This window comes from Anopheles coustani, chromosome 3 (genome assembly GCF_943734705.1).
Source record: "Anopheles coustani chromosome 3, idAnoCousDA_361_x.2, whole genome shotgun sequence".
Lineage (NCBI taxonomy): Eukaryota > Metazoa > Arthropoda > Insecta > Diptera > Culicidae > Anopheles > Anopheles coustani.
The window spans coordinates 48,384,371-48,397,046 of NC_071288.1; the positions used below are offsets into that span (position 1 = coordinate 48,384,371).

The 12,676-nt window shown below is 44.3% G+C and overlaps 1 protein-coding gene across 1 annotated transcript in view; it reads right to left on the reverse strand.

The window, feature by feature from the left end:
* The window catches only part of LOC131262222 (GTPase-activating Rap/Ran-GAP domain-like protein 3), a 37,956-nt gene that overhangs the window by 15,566 nt on the left and 9,714 nt on the right, over nucleotides 1-12,676 (reverse strand). The window contains exon 2 of the mRNA XM_058264180.1: nucleotides 5,875-5,944. Coding sequence (XP_058120163.1) covers nucleotides 5,875-5,944 — 70 coding nt within the window. The remainder of the gene's footprint in view (nucleotides 1-5,874; nucleotides 5,945-12,676) is intronic.

The following is a 12,676-nucleotide window of genomic DNA, read 5'->3' on the forward strand; positions in this document are numbered from 1 at the left end:
AAAACGTGGTTATACGGGAGACCATCGCTTGGGTATGGGAGGCAAATTGAAAGGGAAAGGACATGCATGTAAAGCCACGGAAGGAAAGGGCGGAAGGTGAATAATTAAAAACTATTGTCCTACAGCTTCACAAAATCACTGCCTCAGCAGGATGCTGGATGTTGGATCCCGGTGCTCGGAGGCACCAATGCGGCACCGGCTTGGTGGTCGACCAGTTACCAGTTCATTCATTTCTTCATATTCTTTACCAAACGTTCCATTTTTACAGGCCATCGGAGAACTAGCGCATCAGGAGCGCCAAGGTGAGCGTGCGGTTCCCGTAGGAACCTTGCCTAGTCTTGCCTAGACGACAGAAGGCCCTGTGTGTACGCGCACGTCCGCATGGACTATTCGGCGCGGAATGCATAATTCATTGCCGGTGGCACGGTGAAGTGTTTGCCCACTCGGTATGGTAATGCAGAAGGTGACCCACACACGGTTGAGCCACGAATTTGGTGTCGCGAAACGGAGGAAAACGTTTGTTCAACAGCGCTCAGTTTGCTCTGCACGAAGTCCTTTGAAACCGTTCGCATAAGATTTTCGTTGCGGGAAAATTGAGGACTTCAAAAATACGCAACGTTCAGCAGTTCTAGCCAGTTTCGGTTTTGCAAGGTTTGCGAGCCAGCGCGTCGTCGGGCTGGATGCTGTCGAGAAGGTCGTCGGGCTGGATGATCAAACACGTTTGATTGAAGACACCGTTCTTGTCATCCGAAGGGGCCCGGTGCAAGTGCCAAACAGCATCTACGAGAAGGATCCTCTTCATCAGCTTTTTACATCTCAGCCCCGGGAGCTTGAGGCCAGTTTCATTTTTCCCATAATTGATGGAACCGTATCCCTTTGTCTACACGGCCTTCCGTTTCCAACCGTTTTCATTCCCTTCCATCTCAGCCAACGCACCGTCAACTTGCCGGCTGACCTGCTGAGCTAATGATCTGCCACAGCGAAACGAGTCGAGTTCCGGACGAAGTGATACCGAGGTGGCGATCTGCTCCGGTCGAACGAGGTTTCACATTTCAGCTCAAACATCAACGCTGCGGTCCCGCGCAGACAGGTTCTCCTACCCGTTTATTGGAAAATCCTTCGAACGGGAAAACGTGCTTCGGTGCGGCTATTAGGTTATGGTGGTAAATTTTTGCCCACCCGTCCCAGCTGGTGGGTTCGGAATGCCAGCGGTATGCAGACGCACATAAGCACGATTCCACCTGATGCCAGCGGTTCGATCGGTGGAAAATGGAATCGAATTGATTGTTTTGCTTGCTGCGGGAAAGAATTTGAGTCTTCGGAAAGAATTTTCTCACTCCCCCTGGCTGCTGTCGGTTCCGTACGGGCCACGGAAATAATGGTGCTTTTGGTCTTCTTTTGCGTTCCACTTTAAGGTGTTTGGTTAAGGAAATACTAACAGCGAGGGAAGTATTTTCGTTCTGATAAAATTCCGCTTCATATTTGATGTATATTTTATAAACAAATTGTATCCTACTCCTAATAAGTTTAGGTTCTGATTAAATTTCTTTATCAAACTTTCAGAATCCCACACACTCACTGTCAACACTGTTGCTCGTTCTTATCCTAACTGACCGTCAAAAAACCACAAACCTCCCCCAGACTTACGGTTGCCCTTCAAAGCAAACAATGGAATGAAGCTGGGCGTTCCTACACGATCCACTCGGACGTTGGATGCCTTGCGAACGGTTTGCAACGTATGAATTAAACATAGATAGGAAAACGTCGTTAAATGTCACAACAAGTGGCAGCCGGAGCCTTTGACACTCTGTTGCAGCTGGCAGTTGCCCACCCTCTCCGGTGGCTCGGAATTCGAGTTCGGCTTGATATAGAACTTTCTTATGAGAAACGAGAACACAACTGCCCAGAGTACCACAAACCGGCGCCAGAAGCCGGACTCTAATATCGGTGGCAGCGAGCCGCAAACAGCACAGTTTGGCGTTCATCGACAAGATACGCCCTTCTTTTTCTCTTTTGCGTAAAAACTTCTTGAGAGGGTGGACTAGCCACGGAAAATAAGAATCTGAGCGTACAAGGAGGACGTCTTTTCGCCTGTTGAAAGTTTATTGCGAAAATTGGACACTTTCCAGGGTCATATACGAACAGTTTTTGCGGGTTTCCTTTTTTTTTTTATTAAAAACTATATTGCACTCGTACTTCTCATCAACAAGTTGAAAATAATCAAATCAAAACAAAGAAAAGATTTTAGTTTATTTTAGAAGAAGTTATAAACATGACAAAAGTTATGCACAATTGCAAAAATTGCAAAAGTTATTGACTAAGTCGAGTTAAAATTTGCGACTTTTTTCACATACTTTAAACATTTTCTAGAAAATATGAGCAGTCAACTGCATTGCATTAGAGCTTTCTATATCTCAATTTCTATCAAGAATATAATATTACCACAACATATTTAACTTTCAAATGTGTAAATAAACTTACAGGGGGATTCAGCCTAAAACTACTACAAATTTAAATTGCAAGTGTTTTGAAGACGGCAAGGCAAGTTTTATTTTGGTCTAGCTAGTAGCCATCATAATTTGCTTGTTTAACAAAAGCGCACATTTTTGCAAATCGATTTATTTAAGCGCACATTTTTGCACTCGCTTACCGAAAAACACCGACTGACCGACTGACAACATTTTATCGTTTGCATTGCGCTTCAACTACCAAAATATGCGAAGATTTGTTTATCGCTCGGCGAGTACAAAATCGATTTTCTAAAATTTACGAGGGCGAGCGTGTGGAACATAGTTGTTTGTGATGCTTGTTGATAAGATTTTGAGGAACAGATGACCTCTCTGCAGTTTTTTTTTACAGTGAAATACTCAAATCAATATTGAACGCGCTTTCATTTGGATCGGCTCACGAATAGTAACGTCTACACGAAACGAAAAAAAAGTTACAGCTGAACTGATATTTTTGCGTGTATTTTGAGGCTTTTGCGCGTCGTGTAAACTAAGCATTATACATCGAAAACAGTATCTTTTACTGTTAACAATTTTATGGTATTAATTTTATGATTCAAAAGCGGCTAGAAACCGATTTGAAACTGAAACTATCACAGGGTAGCTCAAAACTATAAATCACAAACCATGTTTGCCTCACAGCAATCATTTTCATTTCACTCGACGATCATTCGCTCCCCGTTGACATCATCGTTACGATCCCCATTTTTTTATGTTTTCCCACATTGTTTCAAATGCAATTGCATCAAGCCGCGCCAACGAGAGCGCAGTGAGTCGCCAACATCGGAAGCCAATCACCATAAAGATGCACCCATAAAGAGTTCAGCGACACCAGCAGCCGGGCCAATGGCGGAGGGAGCGGGGGGAGAGAGGGAGGGAGCTGGCAACAGGCCGCACGCATGTCGGGCATGCCGGGCGAGAAAGCATTTCCGTTTGGTGGCGCACCACACGGGTGCGAGCCGATTAAAATCAATTTTAATTGAAATCATTTAACCCATCGCCGGGGCAACCCGTGTTTCTGCGGATGGCCGTGCGTTCCGCTGGCGCTGTCGGTTGGGTCGGTCTGGAGGCCAGTGGGCCCCTAGGGGACCAGTTCTCGCGAAAAAATGGCGCCATCGTGCTGCGCTCATTGATGCCAATTGATTGACACGCGCTCGGGAGCGCTTCGTTCGTTTGTGTTTTCGGTTCACTTTTTCTTTCCACCCCAAGGCTGATTTCCCAGGGCGCGCGGCTCGGACCGCTGTCCTCACCAGCGGGACGCGGTGAGAAGTGTCGTTACGACCAGTTATTCACGCCGTTAACCCCACCCGCCCGATCGGTGCGCACCGGGGTTGTATAAATATCATTAGCCTTCGCGGCGGGCAACATTGTAACGGTCGGTCGCTTGGCGCAGTTTGCAACTTGGTGTGGCTCGGGACGGTTCACGCTGATGGTAGTGCAAATTCAGACTGCTCTCGGGCTGTGACTAGCATAGGTAACGGTTGGCAGTGTCCCTTTTTGGGGCGGCGTGGCACATCGTTCTAGATCGGTGAACTCAGCGCCAGCGGCCGGTGCAGTGAACTGGGCGCAAACAGTGGAAAACCTACATTTTACGTCATTGTGTGCGAGGGAAATTGGAGAAGGTGTTCTGAAAACAAGCGAGAAAAAAAGTAACTACCGTGTGAAGAAAAAGGAGTCCGAGTGAGTCGTGCTGTTTGCCATGCATCCGAACGGAGCCTGCCACTCGGTCCGGGCAGTGTGTGTGATGTGGCTGCTGCACGTTTCCGTGCTGCTGCTGCCCGTCGCCATCCGCGGCCACGACCCGTACGGCTCTGAGGGCGGCTCGAAGGAGTCGGTCCCGAGTGGGGCCAAGTACGACAATCACCTCAACACCAGCCAGGCCTTCCAGCCCTCCGAGCTGACCGGTGGCTACGATTCGCCCGAGCTGACGGCCGACTACGGGCACGCGGACGGGCCGGACTCACCGTTCAACCACCATCAGTTCCGGTGCCAGGCGTGCCAGTACCGCAACGTGTACGCCATGGCCTCGCTGAAGTCGATCAAGGCGCACGTGCTGATGAAGCTCGGCATCGAGAACGTGCCGAACAAAGCGCGCTACCCGGAGGTACCGCGCCACATACTGGACAAGTTTTACAACTCGCAGCCCTACCCCACGCCCGATCCGGACTACTTGGGCGACGACCCGTCCAGCCAGCAGGCGGAGGAATCGGAGGAGTCGGACGAGGACTACGACTACTATCAGATAACGAACAAAATCTTCATCCTGCCGAACCGTAAGTACGGTGCCCGTGTTTTTAACGTTTATTAATGGAACTTTCTTCCGTTGCTCGCCCTTGATCGTTCGTTCTTCTTCGCAGGAAAGCAAACCCACCGAAAACACTCGAATCACCACACCGAAACCGCTTAGATAAGATCAATTAGATTATAAATTATCATACTAACTGGGGATATTAATAGAAAAACTATTTTTTTATAAATGATCAACAATTTCTTTTCTTCTTACAGCATCCTGTACTGTTTGACAGATGTTTTGAAAATAATCTACTGCAATGTTATTAATCCATTACTCGTACACTTCTTATCTCATTCAGCAGCTCTTTCTTATTCACAGCTGAGAACCGGAAGCCTCGAACCCGTAGCGATTCATATCCTTAGGTACCCGCATCGTCCTTCATTTAATCGTCATTAATATGGATTTCCGCACAGGGATCAATGGCGTGGAAGAATGAAAAATCGAAAGGATGCTGAAAGGTCTCCGGCGGTCCCTTTGAACTTCCACGCAGCAAACTAGCAAGCGCGGTAGGTTCTAGAACGGTTATATTAATCGTTCAGCTTAATCAAGCAACGCAGCGGATCCGACCATCATGGAATAAGCTACCATGCTTTAGTACGGTACAGCTAGTACAAGCACATAAATGAGTAAACGATCCAAAGCTTGTAATTGTAGATTTTTTTTTATGAGATGTTCACAAAAAATAGAGCGAAAAAGGTATGAGTATCCTGCATGAAGAATTGCGAAAACCGTAAGCGTAAGATAAATGAAGTTCATCAAAAAGGTGCAGACAGGGCTTCGAGCTTAAAAGAAATTTATTATCCAAAGGGGAAAGAACAGATTGACCGTGAAAATATTCAACCCTTTTTCCGTTAATACTTCATTGCCAAAAAAGGTATTCTATTTTCTTTTATTCAATATTGCTCGAAGTTTCAAGTAACAACTTAATTTTCTTTTCAACCGAAAGCACCGTTTGAAGTTTTTCAGCGTGTAAAACATATTTTCGATATCATCCACGAAATTTATAAAAACCGTTAATTATTCAAAAGTTGTTTTTTTTTAATAAATTAAACTCTTTATAAATGGTTCGCTTACCTGATCCACGGATCCATAGTGCCGTCGAGAAAAGACACCTCGTCTAGAAATAAGTTCGGTAGCGGAAGTACTGCAAACGAGAGATAAAACAGAAAATAAGCAATATTGAAAATCACATATTTTTTCTTCTCAACCCAATTTTCGACGTTGTACAAAAACATGCTAAACCACTTTGGAGTCACAATAAAACGGGAGGAGAAGATAAAAAGCTGTTGGATAGAGTCAACATAAAACCACATAAATTCACTAATTGGTAACGGATGAATATTTGCTCGAATCCCATTGCTTTAGATTAACTCCGGAGACTCTCTCAAAGTGAAAATAATTGGAAATTAACAGATAAACAAACTGGTGCCCTAATTAAAGGCAAAGATTCGGCATCGTTTTTGCTCTCCGAGTCCCATTTATCAATGTCACCTCGTAGCCTAGGGAATAAGGGTTTTCACAGTGCTCACCGAAGAGCGTTTGCTTTTTTCGGTAGCGTTGGTGCCTCCGGTTGAAGGAACACCGAAATGAATTAAATAAAAGCCACTGCTGTGCGGTGTTGTTTTGTTATGATTGGTGTTCATAGTGATTATTTTTACCACAATTTTAAAAGCAATAAAACGACACACAAAGAGGTGCTCGTGACTGAATTTAATATCCGTTTAGCTTGATAAGAACTTTACTCTGGAGGAAATTGTTCAGTGTGCAATAATAATATCCACGAAGAGTGTTTTAAATTATTTTTCTATTTCATTAAACAGATGCATTATTAAAAAGTTGTACGACGTGTTTTATTTATGCTGAATCTTCAATTCCATGACACATGTAACATGTTTTAAATAAAGAACAGTATTGATAGAAAAATATGTAATCGGTACCAACATAACTTGATTTCGTATTACGTTTGCATCTTTATAGCACCAGTTAAACAAGTAGATGGCCAACAAGTGGAGATAAATTTAGCATTTAAAGACCTACAAAGTCTGCAGTTAGTCACAGGTTGGCAACGGACTTTTCTTCTCAAACAGACACGCTACAGCTGGTCGAATTGTTGATCGAAGGGCGAAAGAATCATAACCATCGGTCGGCGAGAAAGCTAACAATAATATACTGGTGAGTCTGCTCGTGTAACATCAGTAGCTTGTCCACATGGTTGAAATCGATTCGCTATCAGGTCACTTAGCAATCATTCCTACAAGCTGCACTGCTGTAGGCTTCTGTTTGTGATGCATAAAGTTGGGCCAAAATATCGACCGGACGTCTTTTTCCTCAACAAGTTGCGTTGTTCGCACAGAGAATACAGAGTGGTCTAATTAATAATATAATGCTTGAATTGGAGCTGGAAATGTTAGCCCTAAACTCGAATGCAATGAACAACTGATGAAGGTGTTTGAAATTGTAGCTTTTCGTAACACAAACAACCAAATCCGAACTCCTTCAGTTTCACATACCCAACCTCCTACATACTGGAAATAAAGGCTTTACCTAATCCGGCTTGTGAAATCGGAGCATACCTTTCAAAACCATAAGAACCTCCGTTCTTATCTCATTGCACCTTTGTGTTACCGAAACAAACGACTGTAGTGCATAAAAGCAACAATATTCTGTTGTCATGCCTATCTAAAAGCATTGTTTTGGAGTAAAACTCTGCAAAGGCTTTCCTTTACGCCTCGCTGGCTTGCGGAACGGTTGTTAGTGAGACGTGCTCCCCACGCACGAAAGTTCCCCACATATGAAATGTTCTAGAGTAACGATGGTAAAAATATACACGTACAGTCTTCAAGAGTTTTTGGGTTGAAGTAAATGCGAGAAACGAAGGTTCAGCGCCGAATAAACGGGTCTTGGTGCATTAGATCTGTGCTTAGTTAGTATACACCTTATTCGGTCACGAAAGCAGTAAATTTTATTTTACTGCCGCACGTTGAATAAAATGCAGAAACAGTACTCGTTACTGAAGGCAAACTTTTCAAATTGCCGATGAATAATTCAGGATGCTCTTTGATAGTAAAGCCGTAATTAGAATAGTAAAGATCAACTATAAAATCCTATCCAGAAAAGGAAACTCAAACAACTTATGCTTTGTTTCATTAGTCGGTTGGACGTTTAATAGGGTAACTGTTGTGGTTCGAACAGATGCTTAAGGAAAGAGGGCACATAACTTACATAACACTCGATGCACGTCTTTGCAGGACCCGCAGTGCCCCAATATCCCGGTTTGGGGCGCGCGGAGGTGGCGAGAACAAACTCTGACTACGGTCGCGCACCGGATCCGACTCCCGGTACGTGCGGAAGATGGTCGCAATTTTCAGATTAAAGCACAACATGGTCCGCCAGGGGTTCGAGCTTTTAGCCGGGCACACACCGCCACTACCACCACCAGCACCATCACCGGAACGGGGCACATGGAACAGGGACCCACCAGCGGATCACTTCACCAGCGCAACTCAGCACCACTCATTGCAACTCAGCGGGATTTTGGTCGCCCGAACGTCGGAGCACTGACGGGGTTTTGGGTGCGTGGACGGAACCGTAGTGTGCGTGGATGGGTTGATTTCGGCCTGACTTTTCAATGTAGCAGTTGGCCGAGCGATCGAGACGGAATCGAAAAAGGACCTGTCGCCTAACGGAATGGACGGGCGGTGGACGTGGGAGGCGGGTTGGCTTCTGTGTTTTCTTCGGTTGCTTGTAAGCTGGACCGAGGCTATCGTTGTTAATTTTCTAACCGTTCTGGTCGCCTACTACCCGGCTCGAACACAAACACTCGTTGCTAACGCTCCGTGGGAGACTTTTATGGTCGGAATCACTTGAACATGGTTGTTTACTTACGAAACCAACTCCCTATCACATGCTGCTTATGTTGGTGTTATTTTGTTATAGATTGCTTTTGTTGCTGCCGTTGCAGCCTGCCCCGGGGGCACACTGCTTCACACTATGGCACACTATCCATCACAATGTCTCGGGATTGGATTGCTACTAACTTGCGGCGGGTGGAAAGTAACCAAAGGTAGAAGTTGTGCTTATTGTTAGTTGGACAAGTTCGTCCGAATGCCGATTGCTAGGAAATCCGCTAAGCGTAATCGGTGGTAATCGTTAAGAGAAACTGACAGCTTCAGCCACGAGTTGCTTGTACGCTTTCCATTTCCATCACAGCATGCTGCGATCTGTTCACGTCAAAGTAAAGGGTAGCTTTTGCCGAAGCCTAACGAAACGAGCTTGTACCCGGGCAAAGGGTAAGGTCAACAAAGAACCAGCGCCGTGGGGGAGGTAAAACTTTGTCTTTCTCATTAACCGGGGCCAGATATCGATAAGCGGCACTGTCACAAACAGATCGGCGGTAATCTGATGACGCTCTGTAGACTCTGATCGACGAAACAGGTGTGGAGGCGTCTAGTGCGGGAGGTGTGGAAGTCACGGTAACCATCTGCGTCAAGCTGCAAACGACACGTGCGAGCTTCGGAATTGCAATTGGCTCGCGCAACCGTTTACCACTTTCCCTGCTGACCGAGCGAGTCGAGAAGCCGAGCCATTCGAATCGGTAATTAACTGCAGAAAGATATATCACGCCACCCGGATCCGACCAGGTTTATGCAATTCTCGGTCCCAAACGCGATTAGGGGCACATTAGTCACGGACGCGTGAAGTTAGTGTGGATGCCGGCTTCTCCAGGGGATACCGGCATCGAAGGCAGATGCAATTACATCTCAAACTGGCCCATTTAGCGACCGATAAATGAACTGGGATTTACGCAATCGACGTGGTGATTTGTGGTGACAATTTAAATCCGGCTTAAGATTGATTAAAACTGTTTCCACTAATTGATTGTTTACTTGCACTGGCAAAAACTAACATAGACAGATGTTAGTTTTATAACTTATCAATTTTCCAACTCAAATCAGATTAAAGCTTAACGTACGTTTACGATTCCTTCCTTTTCAAACTATCTTAAAACGGGAAAGGTTTTGAAGAATTATTCACACTCTTCACTGTGCTGCAAAGTGTTTGAACATTTCAGATGGTCAGTTTTCCTTTCCACTGACCACATTACGTGCTGCAAAACGGATCGAACCCGAAACACGAAATGAGTAGGTTTAGGATTCAGCTGACAATGGCAGCATGTGTGTTTAAAAGGAAAACTCATGAGTAGGTGGGTGCATTTTCCACCATTGTAGATCGCCTGCACATACATGGCTACAAAGAAACGTAACTAGAAACGGTTTGAATATTTTGCCGACTGAAATTCAGTTGAACTCCAGGTTTAGTTATATCTATACATAACTAAACCCCCGAGTTCAACTGAATTTTCAACAGGCTGTTGGAGAAACAGAGAAACATCGGACTGCGGGACGACATTTTCTACTGGGGAATGCAATGATAATGTTGTTTACTCTGATAACTAGAACGAAAAGCAAACGTTTACTTTGGGTTGAATGGTGCTATCCTTCCATCTAGACTACTCGAACTGATACGTTGAAAATTTGATTGGGCAACGAACTGACAATGTTTAAAGGTAATTTTAATTCTCGTACTTTAGTTAACTTGAGTCCTTAGACCTTGGAATTAAATTCTATTGCTTTCAATTTGCAAAACTCAGGAAAGCCCTTGCCCAGGAAAATGTCACAATATCCAGCTTTTCGTGGAGAATGGAAAACGGTACTGAACAAATGAGACGGATAGATATAACATAATTTCGCCTAATTGGATCACACGTGTCACTGTTGTCTCAACCAACGGCATTTTCAAATGATTCAAAGCCATGCCTTTTTTTATGGCAGACCAAAACGATTCTAAGCTATTCCTTTTATTAAGTCAGATTAGTTGTAGGTCAAATGAAAACCAACTTTCCTTTCCTTCGCCTGTCAACGCGGGAGTCAATAGGATAAAGCAATTAAACCTTGTTTAACCTTCGTATTTGATTATGTTCTATGCGAATCGGGCAGGAAGGAATATTCATTAATAACCAGCAATGAATGAAGTGCTCGACAGCAACATCAAACGTTCTCAAATAAAGCTTCATCACGTTTTGATAAGCAACGATGGTTGAAAACCAGCCAAACTGGCGCCCCAAAATTGTGTCAGTGGAACAGTGAAATACCATCGTTAAACTACAACTTACGGCGGCTCAATGTTAGACATCATATTCCCAAATATGCAGCACCGTTTTTTTTGGAGGAATCCACAATCTACGCAGTAATCGATAGTACGGCACGAGTCTGTTGGAATCGGGTGGTGGTAACGCAGGCCCATCTTTGGGTCGCCTGCATTGCCCTCATTATCTGCCATGCTCATATACGACCCGATGCATTCTCGCACGGACGGGGATCAGCCGTTTCAAATTTGGTTTTTATAGCAACATTTTCCTCTTGAAATAAAAACGAGCTCCATCTTTCCGGCAGTAACAAAGGCTTGCTGTCCTCTGACCCCGATAGAAATAGCCCAGTGCAACGACCTGTAAGGCACCCTGCAATGGCTAGCATGAGTGAGTTGTGGAAACATGCGTCATCGCCCTGTGCTATAGTGCAATGAAAGTTTATCAGTAATTTGGCAAGTGTTTTCATGCTGTACGATGGCTTTACATGAACTAGACACTGACGAGAGGGGTTTTTTAGTCTTCCCAAACTGGTTCTTAAAGCTTGTGCACAGAATGTTTTGTGTTTCTGTTATTTTAAGTACTTCAAATTGTACAAAACCATTGTGTTATGGGAAAGTTTCAATTCTTTATCAAAGAGTTGTGGGATTAAAGTTGTTTATTGCCTGAAAAAATGAAACTATAACAGCAACGGGTAACCTAAAACTGGCAACCCTATAAAAAATAAATGATACGATTTTCGTTACTAGCATTCTGCCAATTTTTAATGTTACATTAACTGAATTTTCGTATCAGGATATCAAGTTGAATCCGAAAAACTGGCACAGCGGTTAGTGCAGCTGGTTCAACATATCAATCCGGCTCGAAACATTCGAGTAATAACGGAAATATTGATAGCTACCATCACGATGAATTTCCACTGAAAACACAACCAATTCACCTGGCTCAGTCGGTAGCATAAAATAAAGAGCACGAAAATAAAACAGGAAGGTTATTCATCCATGCTACGCTCGGCACAAAAGCTTGATGCCGGAACAACGGATTCAATTCCACTCTATCGAACGCCGAACGGTATTCGTCCGAGAAGTAGTTGTGAGGGTTCGCTATCGTCGGACCGATTGATTGATGACCTGAAGCGAATTGGAGGAGGAAATCAGCTTGAACTCCGAGCAACTGCTGGAGTAGACTTAAAGTGGTTCTTTGCGAGGCGATACACAACCTGATCTGGCAAGTAATGATGAGGTAAGATGAGCCTCCGTACCTTTTGGAGCCCTCGATCGCCCGTTCCGTTAACTATCGCTTTATCTCCTTGATGGAATTCGTGCCTTCATCAAATCCGTATTTTTATAATTCGATACCACCACCAAGTTACCAACGCTCCAAGAATGGAAGTCTATTGCTCTTTAAAGATTATCTTTTCTTAGTTGCTAGATTATCGAGAAGCTTGTGCAACAGCGTTGTTGTGGTGGCCAACACTAACTCCGGTATTCGTGGAAGTGCTGGGAATGTTAAGTCTATTTTTATTTTGTATCTACTGTCCACAGAACATCCGAGATTCAAAGGAACGAGTCTGTTGGAGTACGTAACGGGAAAACTAAACACCTTTATTCTTTGTAATGGAAATGAAGACTCAAGTGTTTCATTGAGCAATAAATGGAGGTAGTGCACGAAGAGTTATATTGACAATACCTTCCTTTCATGGAAAATCTTACAGGTTTTGATTACAGATAG